The following is a 12,984-nucleotide window of genomic DNA, read 5'->3' on the forward strand; positions in this document are numbered from 1 at the left end:
TCTCCAGTACTTTCAGAGAACTAGAAAAATTCAATTTTTTGTTTCATTTTGTTTCATTTTGTCCTTAGATCCTACAAATTGTATCAAACTTGGCTGATACTGGTCCAATCATTCCAGAGAAGAAGCTGAATATGTTAAAAGGTTTTCATAAATTGTACAACCACATAAAGAGAGAATACCAACAGGCAACCTATTTTCATTTGCATAAAGAACTCTTAAAAATGTCCCTCATATTTTCTACAGCGACCTTACTACACTAAATTACTATCTTGAAGTCTCAAACAGTCTCAACAGGAACACAAACAACTCACATTTCTTATTCAGACAATACTCACTCAACTTTGACAGACTGTTCACAGCATCAGAAAAATGGAACTTACCACATTCAAATGTTTAACACCAATAAAGCATATTAACAGTTGTAACAAAATGTCAAAGACTTCATTACCTTGGCAGCTTTCTGGCCTTTGAGATCTCGGACTTTGTTTCCTTGGGCCACAATCTTGTTATTGAGGTCAGCCTCATTACCAGATCCCCCAGACTTGGGTGGTGGTGGTGTTGCTGGTGTGGCAGCTTGTGGTTTCCAATCCTTTCCTGTGGCAGCCTTGTATTCCTCCTTCAGACGTAGTAATTCTTTCACAGCAGTATCGATTTCACTCTGTGTAAAAACATCAACATCATGATCTTAGCTTTTATTACCTTGATACAATATAACATAACATTCTTTATCCAGTAAAAGTTGTTTATATAAAAAAATAGAGATATTTTAACCCTTTCCCCACCTTCCATATGATTATTATGGCAAAGTCCATGTTTTGCTCTGGGAGACCCAAAAAGTCAGATCAAGAAGTAAAATAATTGGTGCACAATGGCAATGGTAAGGAAACTAAGAAAGTACCAACAAATTTTAATCTGTGATTAGGTGAATTTAAAATGGAGAATGCAGTGTCCATGATTTGCTGTGGGAAATCCAAAATACACAAAAGGTAAAATAGGTGAATTTGTAATAAGACTGAAAGTCTCATTAAATTTCATTCACAGATAAGAGAGGTACCCCAAACCATAACAGCAAATTTAAAACGTGAATGGCAGTAATGAAATTGTCCATCTTTTATCAGTTTATTGATAAAATAAAGGTGAAAAGTAGGGGTAAGAAGTTGTAATTTCTTGCAATGTAGCAGTATATTGATCCTCCTCTTATTCATTTTATATACCGGTAAACATAGACCTCTTACTCTTTCTGCAATATACAAATCAGAAACTCTCTATAAACTGTCTATATATAAAATTTGACAATTTTATAGTTGTGTAGAGTTTAATAAATGATTCTGAAAGATGAAAATTTCTCTTTCTTCTTTTGGAAATTAGACTTATAAATTGAATCAGTAAGCAAGAATTATTATTAAAATAGTATAAAGTTCTATATCCTAGTTACAAAATGTACCTTTGCGGCTTTTTTAGCCTTCATGTCCCTGACTTTGTTGCCCTGGGCTACAATTTTGTCGTTAATGACGCTGACATTTGCTCCACTAGCACCACTAGGTGTCTTGGCTGGAGAAGCAGTCCCGGGTTTCCAGTCACTTCCAGACACATTTTTATACTCGGCCTTCAGATTCAACAGTTCCTTCACTGCTTCATCAATTTCACTCTGAAAAATGTAAAGGTTTTCTTACAAGACATTAACTTGGATTTAAAAATTACATGAAAATGTATGTATTCATATTTGTGATACCCTGTACCTTAGGGGCTTTCTTTGCCTTGAGGTCCCGGACTAGGCTGCCCTGTTTGGTTATCTGGTTATTGAGTTCCACGACATCCCCTGAACCAGAGGCTGGAGGACAGGAGACAGGATGAACTGGTTTAGTGTCCGGTTTCCACTCAGAACCAGAAGCAGACTTATACTCCCCCTTCAGAGCCAGAAGAATCTTAACTTCTGCGTCAATTTGTTCCTAAATGTAAAAACATTTTGAGTAAATTCAAACTATTTTTATGCAAATATGGAGATTTAGAAACAAGAAGGAAAATAGATTGCCAACTACATTAAAATGATCTTGAAAATCATAAATTTTAAAAATTGGTTTCAATTCAAGATCATGATTCAGTAATGATAAACATTATATATACCTATTTATTATTATTTTTACAACCAAAAGTAGGCTTTTAAGTGAATTTTAGGAGAGTTTCAATGAAAGTTTCTACTTTATTTTAAAATCAAAAAGATAAAAGATTTATGTTTCTTACTAATGGTCAAGTTGTGAACAAAGTCTCCTTGGAATTCAATCAAAACTGTAGGAGGTTGTAGGATTTTGAAAATTGTTTAGAGACAGACAGACAGATGGACAATGGACACCCTAATAATGCATAAGTACTTTTGTTCTCTGACCAGCAGAGCTAAAAAATGCAATTGAGTTCTGACCTTGGGAGCTTTTTTGGACTTGAGGTCACAAACTCTTTCTCCCTGACTTCTGATCCTTTGGTCTAGATCTACAAGGTCGACCCCTGCAGACGGTGTTTCTGGGGGAGATTTCTCAGCTGATTTCCCTTTCTTGCTCTGTGATTTCTGTGATTGAAAAAAAGTCTCTACGTGCAATGTACATGTAAAGGTACTTATACATATAAATGTACATATTTTTACTTTCCAATGAAATGAGGCGGAAATAAATCAGATCACTGCAACATGCACAGGCTCTCTTTGAAGATCTTTCATTGCAATAAGTGAGAAACTGTATTTGAAATCCACATACATTCTTAAGTATATATTAAATAAATGAATACTCATCACAGCCATAACTCTATAGCATACATCTACATTCTCCTAAATGTTGCAGATATTTGAAAAGCATGTCAATTATTTTTGTGAATAAAAATTTGCTCTAACCTCTTTGCTGCTGCTGTCTTCTTTGTGTTTGGATCCTGAGGTTGGCATCTCCTTTGTATGACCATCAGGGATATTCAGCAACACACAGGGACTACAGCAACCCGTGAAAGGACTACAAAACACAGTCATCCATAAGTCATCCAAAGTACACACTGTATCTTTTATAAAGAATTTTTTTTTTAATCATGTGAATGAAAACTACGAAAATCAAAACCTTTTGAGTACTTAAACTGTATTCTGTACTTTTCATTAAAAGAATATCATAAAGCGTCTTCAGATGTTTAATTTGGTATGATTTTCACCAGAAAAATATTAATGTGGAACAAGGGTAAGCCTTGATATTTTTATGGGAATATCAAACCATACTAATCAACTAAAGAGTCCATATTTTTTCTAAATGAAATGAATAATAAGCAAATGAATATGAAATGACAACGCCATTTCATCATTGAGCTATTTTTTTGGGGAATATCAAACCATATTTATCACATAAAGAGTCCATATTTTTTCTAAATGAAATGAATAATAAGCAAATGAATACGAAATGACAACGCCATTTCATCATTGAGCTATTTTTTTGGGGAATATCAAACCATATTTATCAACTAAAGAGTCCATACTTTTTCTAAATGAAATGAATAATAAGCAAATGAATATGAAATGACAACACCATTTCATCATTGAGCTTTTGTTTGAATACTTTTCAATTCAGGGAATATGTATTTTACCACTATATAGTTTACTACATTTACATACAACTATTTCAAATATCTGAAACTCTGAGGAGAAATAATTATAAACTTCTTTAATCTATGTTTACAGTTTAATCATCAATCAAATACTGAGACAGAGTAAGTTGTGACCTGGTAGGAAGATAAGGCTCATCACAGATGTAGTATCCTCTCCTCTGTAGCTGTACGATGTCTCCCTTCTTCAGGGAGGCCAGACAAGGGTCTCCAAACATCACCAACTCTTTCTGTAAACACAAATATCTTCTGTACTGGGTATGTTGAGGGTTAAAGATGTAAATTTCATTATATTTAGGTTGATCTACTTGAATTTAACATTGGTTTTCAATGAATAAGAAAGCTAACAAGTTTAAAACTTTGAGTTTATTCTGTCATCAATTCTGTCAAAAGTTTCATCATCAAAGTTTCCATCTTTACAGTAGATAAAACATATGTCTACAGAGTTACAAAGGTAACCTAAAAGAATTCATAGATTTGCTAAAGATTTTTTAAAAAGAATATTTGCCATGCAAACATTTTTGACCTATCAGTCAATGTGGATTATTGTAGGTGAATAAACTGAGACCTACCTTGCTGTTCCTGTTGACATACTCTTTGAAGTCATCGGTTTTACTGATGATAGCTTTAGTGATGATGTGGTCATACTGGACACACACAGTGGGGGTGAAGGGGGCCTGGTCAGTCTCTGCTAGCCAAGTTATCTTCTGGGTCTCCTTAAAGTCCTACAAACAAACAGAATTTGTCACTCTTAGGATAGTCTCAAAACACCTGGAGTTATTTTCTTATTTTTATTTTCTTTAGAGCTTACTTTGTTATCCAGCCTTGTATTTGCTTCCATGGATACAATCTTGCCATTCTTCCTGAAATCAACAAAAACAAGATTTAATTTATTGATTTCTTATAATAATAATAAATTAATAAATGTCACCACTGATTGTTAAGACTGTTACATTACTTGTTTATTTTAGTTATTTGGAGGTTCCCCCAGTTGATAAATGTCACCATCTCCCCTTCTTTTAACAGCTCCGCATCAGCTCCCTCTATGTATACAAGGGGAGAGTACCACACATCCTTCATTCCAACATCTTCATTCTGAAACAAGAGGCCCACGGGCCTTATAGGTCACCTGAGTATTGTGTAACAACTTTCAAACAATTGTATTTGGTTTGTGTTTTAAACCGGAGGCCATGAAATTCACTATTTACAATTTTGAAAGAGGCACCATTGCTTATCATAATTATTAACTTAGCATGCTTACTCTATTTACTTAATACCCAGAGGTAGATCAGAGTAACAAAAAGAAAATGCACTTCCACTTTATAACCATTTGTGCACCTCACCCACTGACCCATGGGCCACATATTTCAAAATTTTGCAAATGTAATCATAAAATGGTTGATTAATAGCAAAGGGCAGATTTCAAAGCATTAATTTATTTTCAGACTATGTCTTTGACCCTGGGGGCATAAAAAACCACTTTGCTAGATGCACCTTTTTCATCATAAATATATATATATACTTGGATCATTGGCATAAAACCCAGAGGCAAAGGAAAATATTTTCAAAGAGTTAATGTATTTTTACTATATAATCAATAGAGCCCCGCCCTAACACCAGAACCCCTGACCCTGGGACCATAAAATTCACAAATCTGGAAGAGACACTCTTGCTTATCATAACTATGTGCTTAGTTAGTTTATTTAATACCCAGAAGCAGATAAGAAGATTTTCAAAGAATAAATGCATTTTCACTATACATGTATAATCAATAGAGCCCAGCCCTTACACCAGAACCCCTGACCCTGGGGCCATAAAATTCACAATTTTTGGAAGAGGCACTCTTGCTTATCATAACTATGTGCTTAGTTAGTTTATTTAATACCCAGGAGCAGAGAAGAAGATTTTCAAAGAAATAATGCATTTTCACTATATAATCTATAGAGCCCCGTCCTAACACTAGAACCCCTGACCCTGGGGCCATAAAATTCACAAATCTGGAAGAGGCACTCTTGCTTATTATAACTATGTGCTTAGTTAGTTTATTTAATACCCAGTAGCAGAGAAGAAGATTTTCAAAGAAATAATGCATTTTCAATATATAATCTATAGAGCCCCGCCCTAGCACTAGAACCCCTGACCCTGGGGCCATAAAATTCACAAATCTGGAAGAGGCACTCTTGCTCATCATAACTATGTGCTTAGTTAGTTTATTTAATACCCAGAAGCAGAGAAGAAGATTTTCAAAGAAATAATGCATTTTCACTATATAATTTATATAGCCCTGTCCTAGCACTAGAACCCCTGACCCTGGGGCCATGAATTTCACAAATCTGGAAGAGGCACTCTTGCTCATCATAACTATGTGCTTAGTTAGTTTATTTAATACCCAGGAGCAGAGAAGAAGATTTTCAAAGAAATAATGCATTTTCACTATATAATCTTAGAGCCCCGCCCTAACACCAGAACCCCTGACCCTGGGGCCATAAAATTCACAAATCTGGAAGAGGCACTCTTGCTCATCATAACTATGTTCTTAGTTAGTTTATTTAATACTCAGGAGCAGAGAAGAAGATTTTCAAAGAAATAATGCATTTTCACTATATAATCTATAGAGCCCCGCCATAGCACTAGAACCCCTGACCCTGGGGCCATGAATTTCACAATTTTGGTAGAGGACTCAATGCTCATTACATTCATGCCAACAGTTTGCCTGCTTGATGTCCAGGAGTAAAGAAGAAGATTTTTAAAGATTTCATTAATTTTAGTGGTTTTGGCCCCACCCCTCAGGCCCCAGGGGGGCGGGGACTATGAAATTCAAAATTTGTGTTCCCCTTCACCCATAGATGCTGTATACCAAATTTGGTTGAAATTGGTTCAGTGGTTTTAGAGAAGAAGCTGAAAAAGTTCAAATGTCAACACACGACACACGACAGACGAAAACGGATAGTAATAGGTCACCTGAGTTACTCAGGTGACCTAAAAAAATCCATGAATGGCAATTTTACCATAGGGGCACTTCAAAAGTTTTCTTTAAACCACGTAATGAAGCATTATCATGACAACAGGAAGTTTTGGGTACCTTTGGGTGTTTAGGCTTACTCATCTTCCCAGTAGAGGCATCTTTCACATGAACAGGCACTACTTCTTTTTTCAGCAAGGCTGTATATCTTGGAACAATTGGATCAATCACCTAAAAGAAGGTTTCCTCTATATTTGTTTTCTTACCAAAAATAATGTTTATTTTAACAATTAAAGCAAATTCAAATCTTGCCTTTTTGTTGACTGCCCAGATTTTATCCCACTCCATCATAACAACAGATTTAGATGATCCCTACAAACACAGAATAAAACTGTTATACATACATAATTTACCATTTGTGTCATTTTGTATTTTAAGGTTATTCCACACTACTTATATTACCTGAGCCACAATGAACTGTTTTAACCCCTCCACTGTCATTCCCCTCCTTAGTACTCCTCTCACTGTAGGGAATCGGGGATCATCCCTGAAATTATACAGCATTCATACAGCTGATATTTCATAGGTTTCTATCTAAGCTAGTTAGAGGATACAGCTTAATAATGCTCTAAGAAAGCTGCATGAGGTACTCACCATCCATCAACAATCCCCTCATTGACAAACCAGGTTAGCTTCCTCTTGGATAGGACTGTGTTTTGTAGATTAAGTCTGCTGTACTCGTAGATGAAAGGGCGTCGTAGACCTAGAGAAACAACATTATTTGTTAACTTCATCTAAAACAATGCATTCAGAACTAAATTAACTTTATTTTTCATTAAAACAGCTTCCTACACAGTACCCTCTCACCAAACTCTTTTAAGCACCCAGATGGAATGTAACTGCCTTCGTATATTTTCCAAGACCTTTTTTATCAAAATGTTATCAAGTTTACACGAGAGTTTACTGATGTCTCTTCAATAAAAGTATTTCTGAGTGATTTACAGTACATGTAACTGGATGCAGATTACAATATTACAATCAATAAATGTGCAAAAATTCTGTTATCAGAGTATCAGAGGTTCCCCTCTAAGGATCTACTAGTCTTCTGAACAAAACTTTAAAATAGTGCTCTAACTAAATCTACTGAAGATCTCTGACAAAGCCCGAGTGTACTGACTAGCTGATCTAAACCTTACCTAGAGCATTCAGGATCCAGTAGTACTGTTCATCTCTGTCGTGGTACTCTGTTGTCCTCAGGGCATGGGTTACATCCTCAACACTGTCCACAATAGGGCAGGCAAAGTCATATGTGGGATACACACTGTGTCAAAAAAAGATCATGGTATGTAAGTCAGAAAAGAAAGAGTATTGGGATTACAGAGCATAATTATATAAAGATCTATCAAAGCTTGTGCATGTCTAGATTTCTCATTGAAATTCCATTTCTACAGACTCTAAAACTGTGTACAACACCTACTTGTATTTGATTCCTGTTCTGATGTGAGGCTCTACTTTACAGCGATACAGAGTGGGGTCTCTCATACACCCATTGTCAGACTTCATGTCAATCTTGGCCCTCACTGCACACTTCTGTCCTCTGCTTGTACCCTTTTTCATTTCCTCCCACATAGCTAAATTTTTCTCTACACCTAACACAATAAATGTACACATACAATGTCATCATTAACTTTATTCAAAACATATCAAGCTTCATAATACACAGAAGTCTACAATTAAGTGACAGCTATCAATCACCCTTGCATTAGCAGAATGTGGGATATATGCTCTATTCCTAAACAATGTAAAAATTATTGACGAAAAGTTTATACTCTTTATATGATTATACATTACTTATGTAAAATTGAATTAAATTTTGAGTAAACCTGACATCAGATAGAGGAATTAATGTATATTACAAACAACAAAGACAGGTACATACTGTTGTCTCTGTTGACCGAGTCCTTGCGTTCCTCTCGCTCTTTTTTCATGGTGTCTGGATCTGTATCATCCACATACGCCTTGCCTATCTTAATCATTTTCTCACACAAGTTCAGTATCTGATCGAAGTAGTCCGAGGTGAAGGAGAACTTATCGTACGTAATTCCTAACATAGCGACATCCTTCAAAATCACCTACAATGTGAATTGACAGTGTAAATCAACTTTAATATAAACTGACAGTGTATTAAATCACCTACAATATACACTGACAGTGTAAATCATTTACACTGTTAACAGACAGTGTAAATCACCTACAATGTAAACTGAAAGTGTAAATCATTTACAATGTAAATGATGTTTGTTTCATGAAAAAAAAATACATGTACATACTAGAAAATCAAATATGGCTACTCTAAGTTGATTGATCAATACCTGTTCAAATTCCTCATTCTCCTTGGCTGGATTAGTGTCATCAAACCTCATAATGAGTGTCCCTTTGAACATCTCTCTGTAGTGGTAGTTTAGTAGGGCTGCCTTGGCATGACCAATGTGTAGATATCTTTGTGAGAGACAGAAATGAATTCAATGTCAGGCAATATTATATATAATCTAAATCTTTCTGGATTCATAGTTTTCTAATAAAATCTATGCATTGAACAATAGTGCACTGTAACAGCCAACTTGTTAAGTGGTTACAAACATTTTATTTTAATACGGTAGTTTAATTGACTCCATTTTGTTTATTTCTATAAAATTTGTCAGAATGAAAAAATGCAGACTTACCCACTAGCCTCTGGTGGGAAGCGAACAATAACTTTTCCAACCTCTGCCCCTGGTAAATCCACAAATTTTCCTTCATCTTTCTTTTTCTATAGATTTAATTAAAACAACACAGCATAAACGAGAGGACAAATAAAACAGAAAAAAGTACAGGTACATCCTGAGGATATAATTAATGCATCCTTTAGTCTAGATATACTGGGATATACATAATAATATAATGGTTGTATTATGCTGTCATAATAATTAATTTTTTAGATGCTTAACACTGTAAAATACAGAAATCCCATCAAAGCTTTTTACAGTACTTACAGACTGTTTTGATTTTTTGTCCAATTTCTTTTCATCAATGGCCTTGACCTTAGGCAGTGTTTTCTCTGCGACCTTGAACAAGGACTGATTGCTCAGAAACTTGTAGTAGCGGGTCACATTGATGCCTGCATCTCCACTTGCTAGCAGTGTCTGGAATTTGCTACTGCCTAAATATTACAATTAATATACACAGGTAACAAAAAGTGATTTTAATGTGATTAACTAAGACAAGTAAAGTCAGGTGCCTGTGATGTTTCATTGACACAAGACCTGCATGTACATGCTTATCAATCAATTGTCTTTATGAAATTTGATTATAAGCAAGTTTACAAGAGTTAATCAAATATGGACCAAGGGCCTAGAATCCCTCTTCTAATAAAATATTCAATTCTATCACTTCTACTTTAAGCATCTCAGTACCATAAATATTTAGGTAAAATCTTAAATCTAATTCCAAAATTGTCCTCTTCTTTTTGATTTACATACTCAACCCAAGATGCATTAACTGACAAAGTTTGATGATTCCAATCCTCAAATAATCTGATTTAGAAATAGCAATACAATTCCAAAAGTAGGTCATGGTGTCCTATTCTTTGGTTGGACAATTCAAGACCCAACTACTGTAGATTCCTTATTTTTCGAAAGTACTTATTATCGCGAATGGGCTCTTCAACGTCAATTGGCAAGAATAATAAGTTGCGAATGGACGGTTGGTCAAGAGATCTTGCATAGATTTCAAAAGTCAGAACCATAAAATTAAGGCAAGTAATTTTATTTCGCGTGTGGTGCTTCTCGTGAAATTAGGCAATAATTAATTCCACGCATATACATATTTAGGAATCTACAGTAAGTCAACTTTCATGAAACATTTCATAAAGTGAAGTTGCATTAACTGACAAATTTTAAAGAATCTAACTCTCTAATTATCCAAAATATTGAGATGCAATTGTGCAATCCAAAAAACTGGGTTCATGGTGACCTACTGTGAGCCCACCCCAAAAAAAATTAAGGTGATTCTTGAACAAATTTTTAATTACAATATAATCTCATCTTTATCCATACGTTTGGTGATAATCTACCCAGGAGCCCTTGAGAAGATTTTATAGCAACCACTATTTGTTTTATTTCTCTATTTATCTCCTCTTGTTTAAGAGTCACATCCCTATTTTTAGTAGGAAAGAAAAATCTTCGGCCAGAAATTTCAATGGTCTGCAACTTCTTCAGAATATAATTGTTACTTACTTTGAAGTGCTTCCCAAATAGCAAAGTCAGCCAATGTCAATGACTTGCCCACTAAGTATGTGACAGGCTCCAAACTTTTATCAAGATAATTGAGAGCTAAGGAAAACTTGGCAGCACAAGACAAGGACCCAGCAGCAAAGGTCATCCAGTGGTCAATCTGTTGGTCACATTATATATCAAGTCAAATTCGAAACACTCCTGTAAGACTTATGTATCATTAAACATGTGCACTAAATGAATAATTTGAAATGATTGGGTTCAGTATGTTCAAACATTAGACAAACGAGTGATGTTTTCCTAACTACTGCTTATTCAAAAGAGGAGAAATATAAATCAATATGATATGAACAAATTGTTAACAAAAATATTTACAAAATAATTTTTTGCAAACTAATCAAGCTGATTTTAAAATGTTAGTTTTTATTGAAGCACTTCACACAGTTTATAATATACAAGGGAACCATAGTAATCTGGAAGCTTATAATTATTGATTTAAATGGAGGTTTCACCTTCTGGATGAAAATGTGTTTGGGAACACAAGTAAAAGAGATTAACAAGGTTCAGTTGTAGAAAATTTACTCACCTCAGATGCCTCCAGAATTGTATTTCCATATAGTCCAAATTTATGAAACTTGTTAGCAAGAAATCGACAAATAGTGAAGTTGTTATTCAAAGTTGATCTGAAAATAACATTTTTTTAAATTCAAAGTAGTGCATTTATTATTGATATTTATAACAATATTTTCTTTATTCTTTGGGGTTTACTGAGGAATTACTAGTTAGAATGATCTAACTGTGTCTCGGTACAAGCCCTCACCACAGTTAGAATACGTCCCGTATACTAGCAATGTAGCAAATCGGAGCGGATCCGCTCCGAAACGATTTTGAAGAATATAAAAGGATTTGCACTGGAAATAACTACCAAATTCATCAAAACAAACCTTTTTGAGATTGCTTAAGCCTTTTATCCCAAAAATTAATCCATCTAAAGATGAAAATCCAATTAATTTTCTCAACGTTTTTCTCTCGCTTCAAATTTACCTGCCATGTTTACATTCGGAGCTCTCTAGATTGTTCGTAGTAAATGCACTGAGTTATAGCGAGTACGAGTTATCGCCCATGTTTCTTTTGCTACATTACGAATACACGGAACGAATTCTATCATTACACCAGGTCCATAGGACAATATCATTTAACAATAGAACGTTCTATCTAAGGAATTACATGTACATGTCAAATTTTTTTTTAGGGTTTTAAAAACACTTTATTACCCATCAGCTGTTAATACTGTATTCTCCTCAAGTGACCATTTCACCAGCTTATTCTGTGCTAGATATTCTGCTGTCAATAGTGCAGCTGGAAGACAATAACAACAACAAAAAACTATTAAAAAACACTGTTTTATGATCAATATAGTACTGTTGCAGGATTCAATTAATCTTGGAAAGCAAAGTAAATAAATCATAAATGTATACATCTAAAAATAAATTAATAAATAACCTAGTGGAGTTTGGTTTTCTTGCAATGTCACATACAACACCATGTTGACTTGTGATATCCAAACACAAATATGGTGTGAAATATGAAACCGTCAACTAGTATTAAAATGGTGTGGATGATGCAACATTCAGTAATTCAGTGGGTGTGATAAGATGGTTTATATATACCTGTGGGGATTTTCTCCTTCTGAAAGGACACATTTAGTGCCATGGTTCTTTTCTTTCTTCAAATGTGATATAAATATTAGGCCTTAAAGTTCAACTTCACGTCACGTTCACGTTGCCCTTCCTTGCCGCTCAAACAGGAAACACTTTATCGACACATAATAGTTAGGTCCAATGCTTGTCTTTCCGGCTTAGTGCATCTGTATCAATTAATGTTTTTTTCTTTCAAAATGGAATAATCAATATTCAATGATTATTAACATGATCATAAAAATAATCACACAAAACACACACAATTCATAAACTTGTTTTTTTTTTAAAATTCGTTTATTTCGATACTACGGTGGTATATTACGGTGGTATATTTAGGACACGCAATTGTTTTTTTTTTAAATAACAGAAAAGAATTATCTTGTGAAAACGACATAATTGTCTTGTGAAAACGAGATATTATCTTGTG

General features: G+C 34.5%; 1 protein-coding gene across 1 annotated transcript in view; it reads right to left on the reverse strand.

The window, feature by feature from the left end:
* Nucleotides 1–12,629, reverse strand: part of LOC134279844 (bifunctional glutamate/proline--tRNA ligase-like) — a 31,278-nt gene extending 18,649 nt beyond the window's left edge. Inside the window, exons 1-23 of the mRNA XM_062762258.1 lie at nt 12,528–12,629; nt 12,132–12,216; nt 11,444–11,540; nt 10,861–11,017; nt 9,619–9,785; nt 9,310–9,395; nt 8,959–9,085; nt 8,526–8,718; nt 8,064–8,235; nt 7,783–7,907; nt 7,241–7,349; nt 7,049–7,133; nt 6,899–6,958; nt 6,707–6,817; nt 4,583–4,719; nt 4,436–4,487; nt 4,197–4,349; nt 3,742–3,854; nt 2,879–2,990; nt 2,417–2,560; nt 1,740–1,949; nt 1,445–1,648; nt 449–658 (exon numbers count right to left, since the gene is read on the reverse strand). Coding sequence (XP_062618242.1) covers nt 449–658; nt 1,445–1,648; nt 1,740–1,949; nt 2,417–2,560; nt 2,879–2,990; nt 3,742–3,854; nt 4,197–4,349; nt 4,436–4,487; nt 4,583–4,719; nt 6,707–6,817; nt 6,899–6,958; nt 7,049–7,133; nt 7,241–7,349; nt 7,783–7,907; nt 8,064–8,235; nt 8,526–8,718; nt 8,959–9,085; nt 9,310–9,395; nt 9,619–9,785; nt 10,861–11,017; nt 11,444–11,540; nt 12,132–12,216; nt 12,528–12,570 — 2,952 coding nt within the window. The 5' untranslated portion in view covers nt 12,571–12,629. The remainder of the gene's footprint in view (nt 1–448; nt 659–1,444; nt 1,649–1,739; nt 1,950–2,416; nt 2,561–2,878; nt 2,991–3,741; nt 3,855–4,196; nt 4,350–4,435; nt 4,488–4,582; nt 4,720–6,706; nt 6,818–6,898; nt 6,959–7,048; nt 7,134–7,240; nt 7,350–7,782; nt 7,908–8,063; nt 8,236–8,525; nt 8,719–8,958; nt 9,086–9,309; nt 9,396–9,618; nt 9,786–10,860; nt 11,018–11,443; nt 11,541–12,131; nt 12,217–12,527) is intronic.
* Between the last annotated feature and the right edge of the window lie 355 nt (nt 12,630–12,984).

This window comes from Saccostrea cucullata, unplaced genomic scaffold (genome assembly GCF_032062105.1).
Source record: "Saccostrea cucullata isolate Sc308-1 unplaced genomic scaffold, CSIRO_AGI_Scuc_v1 ctg614, whole genome shotgun sequence".
In the NCBI taxonomy this organism is placed as follows: domain Eukaryota; kingdom Metazoa; phylum Mollusca; class Bivalvia; order Ostreida; family Ostreidae; genus Saccostrea; species Saccostrea cuccullata.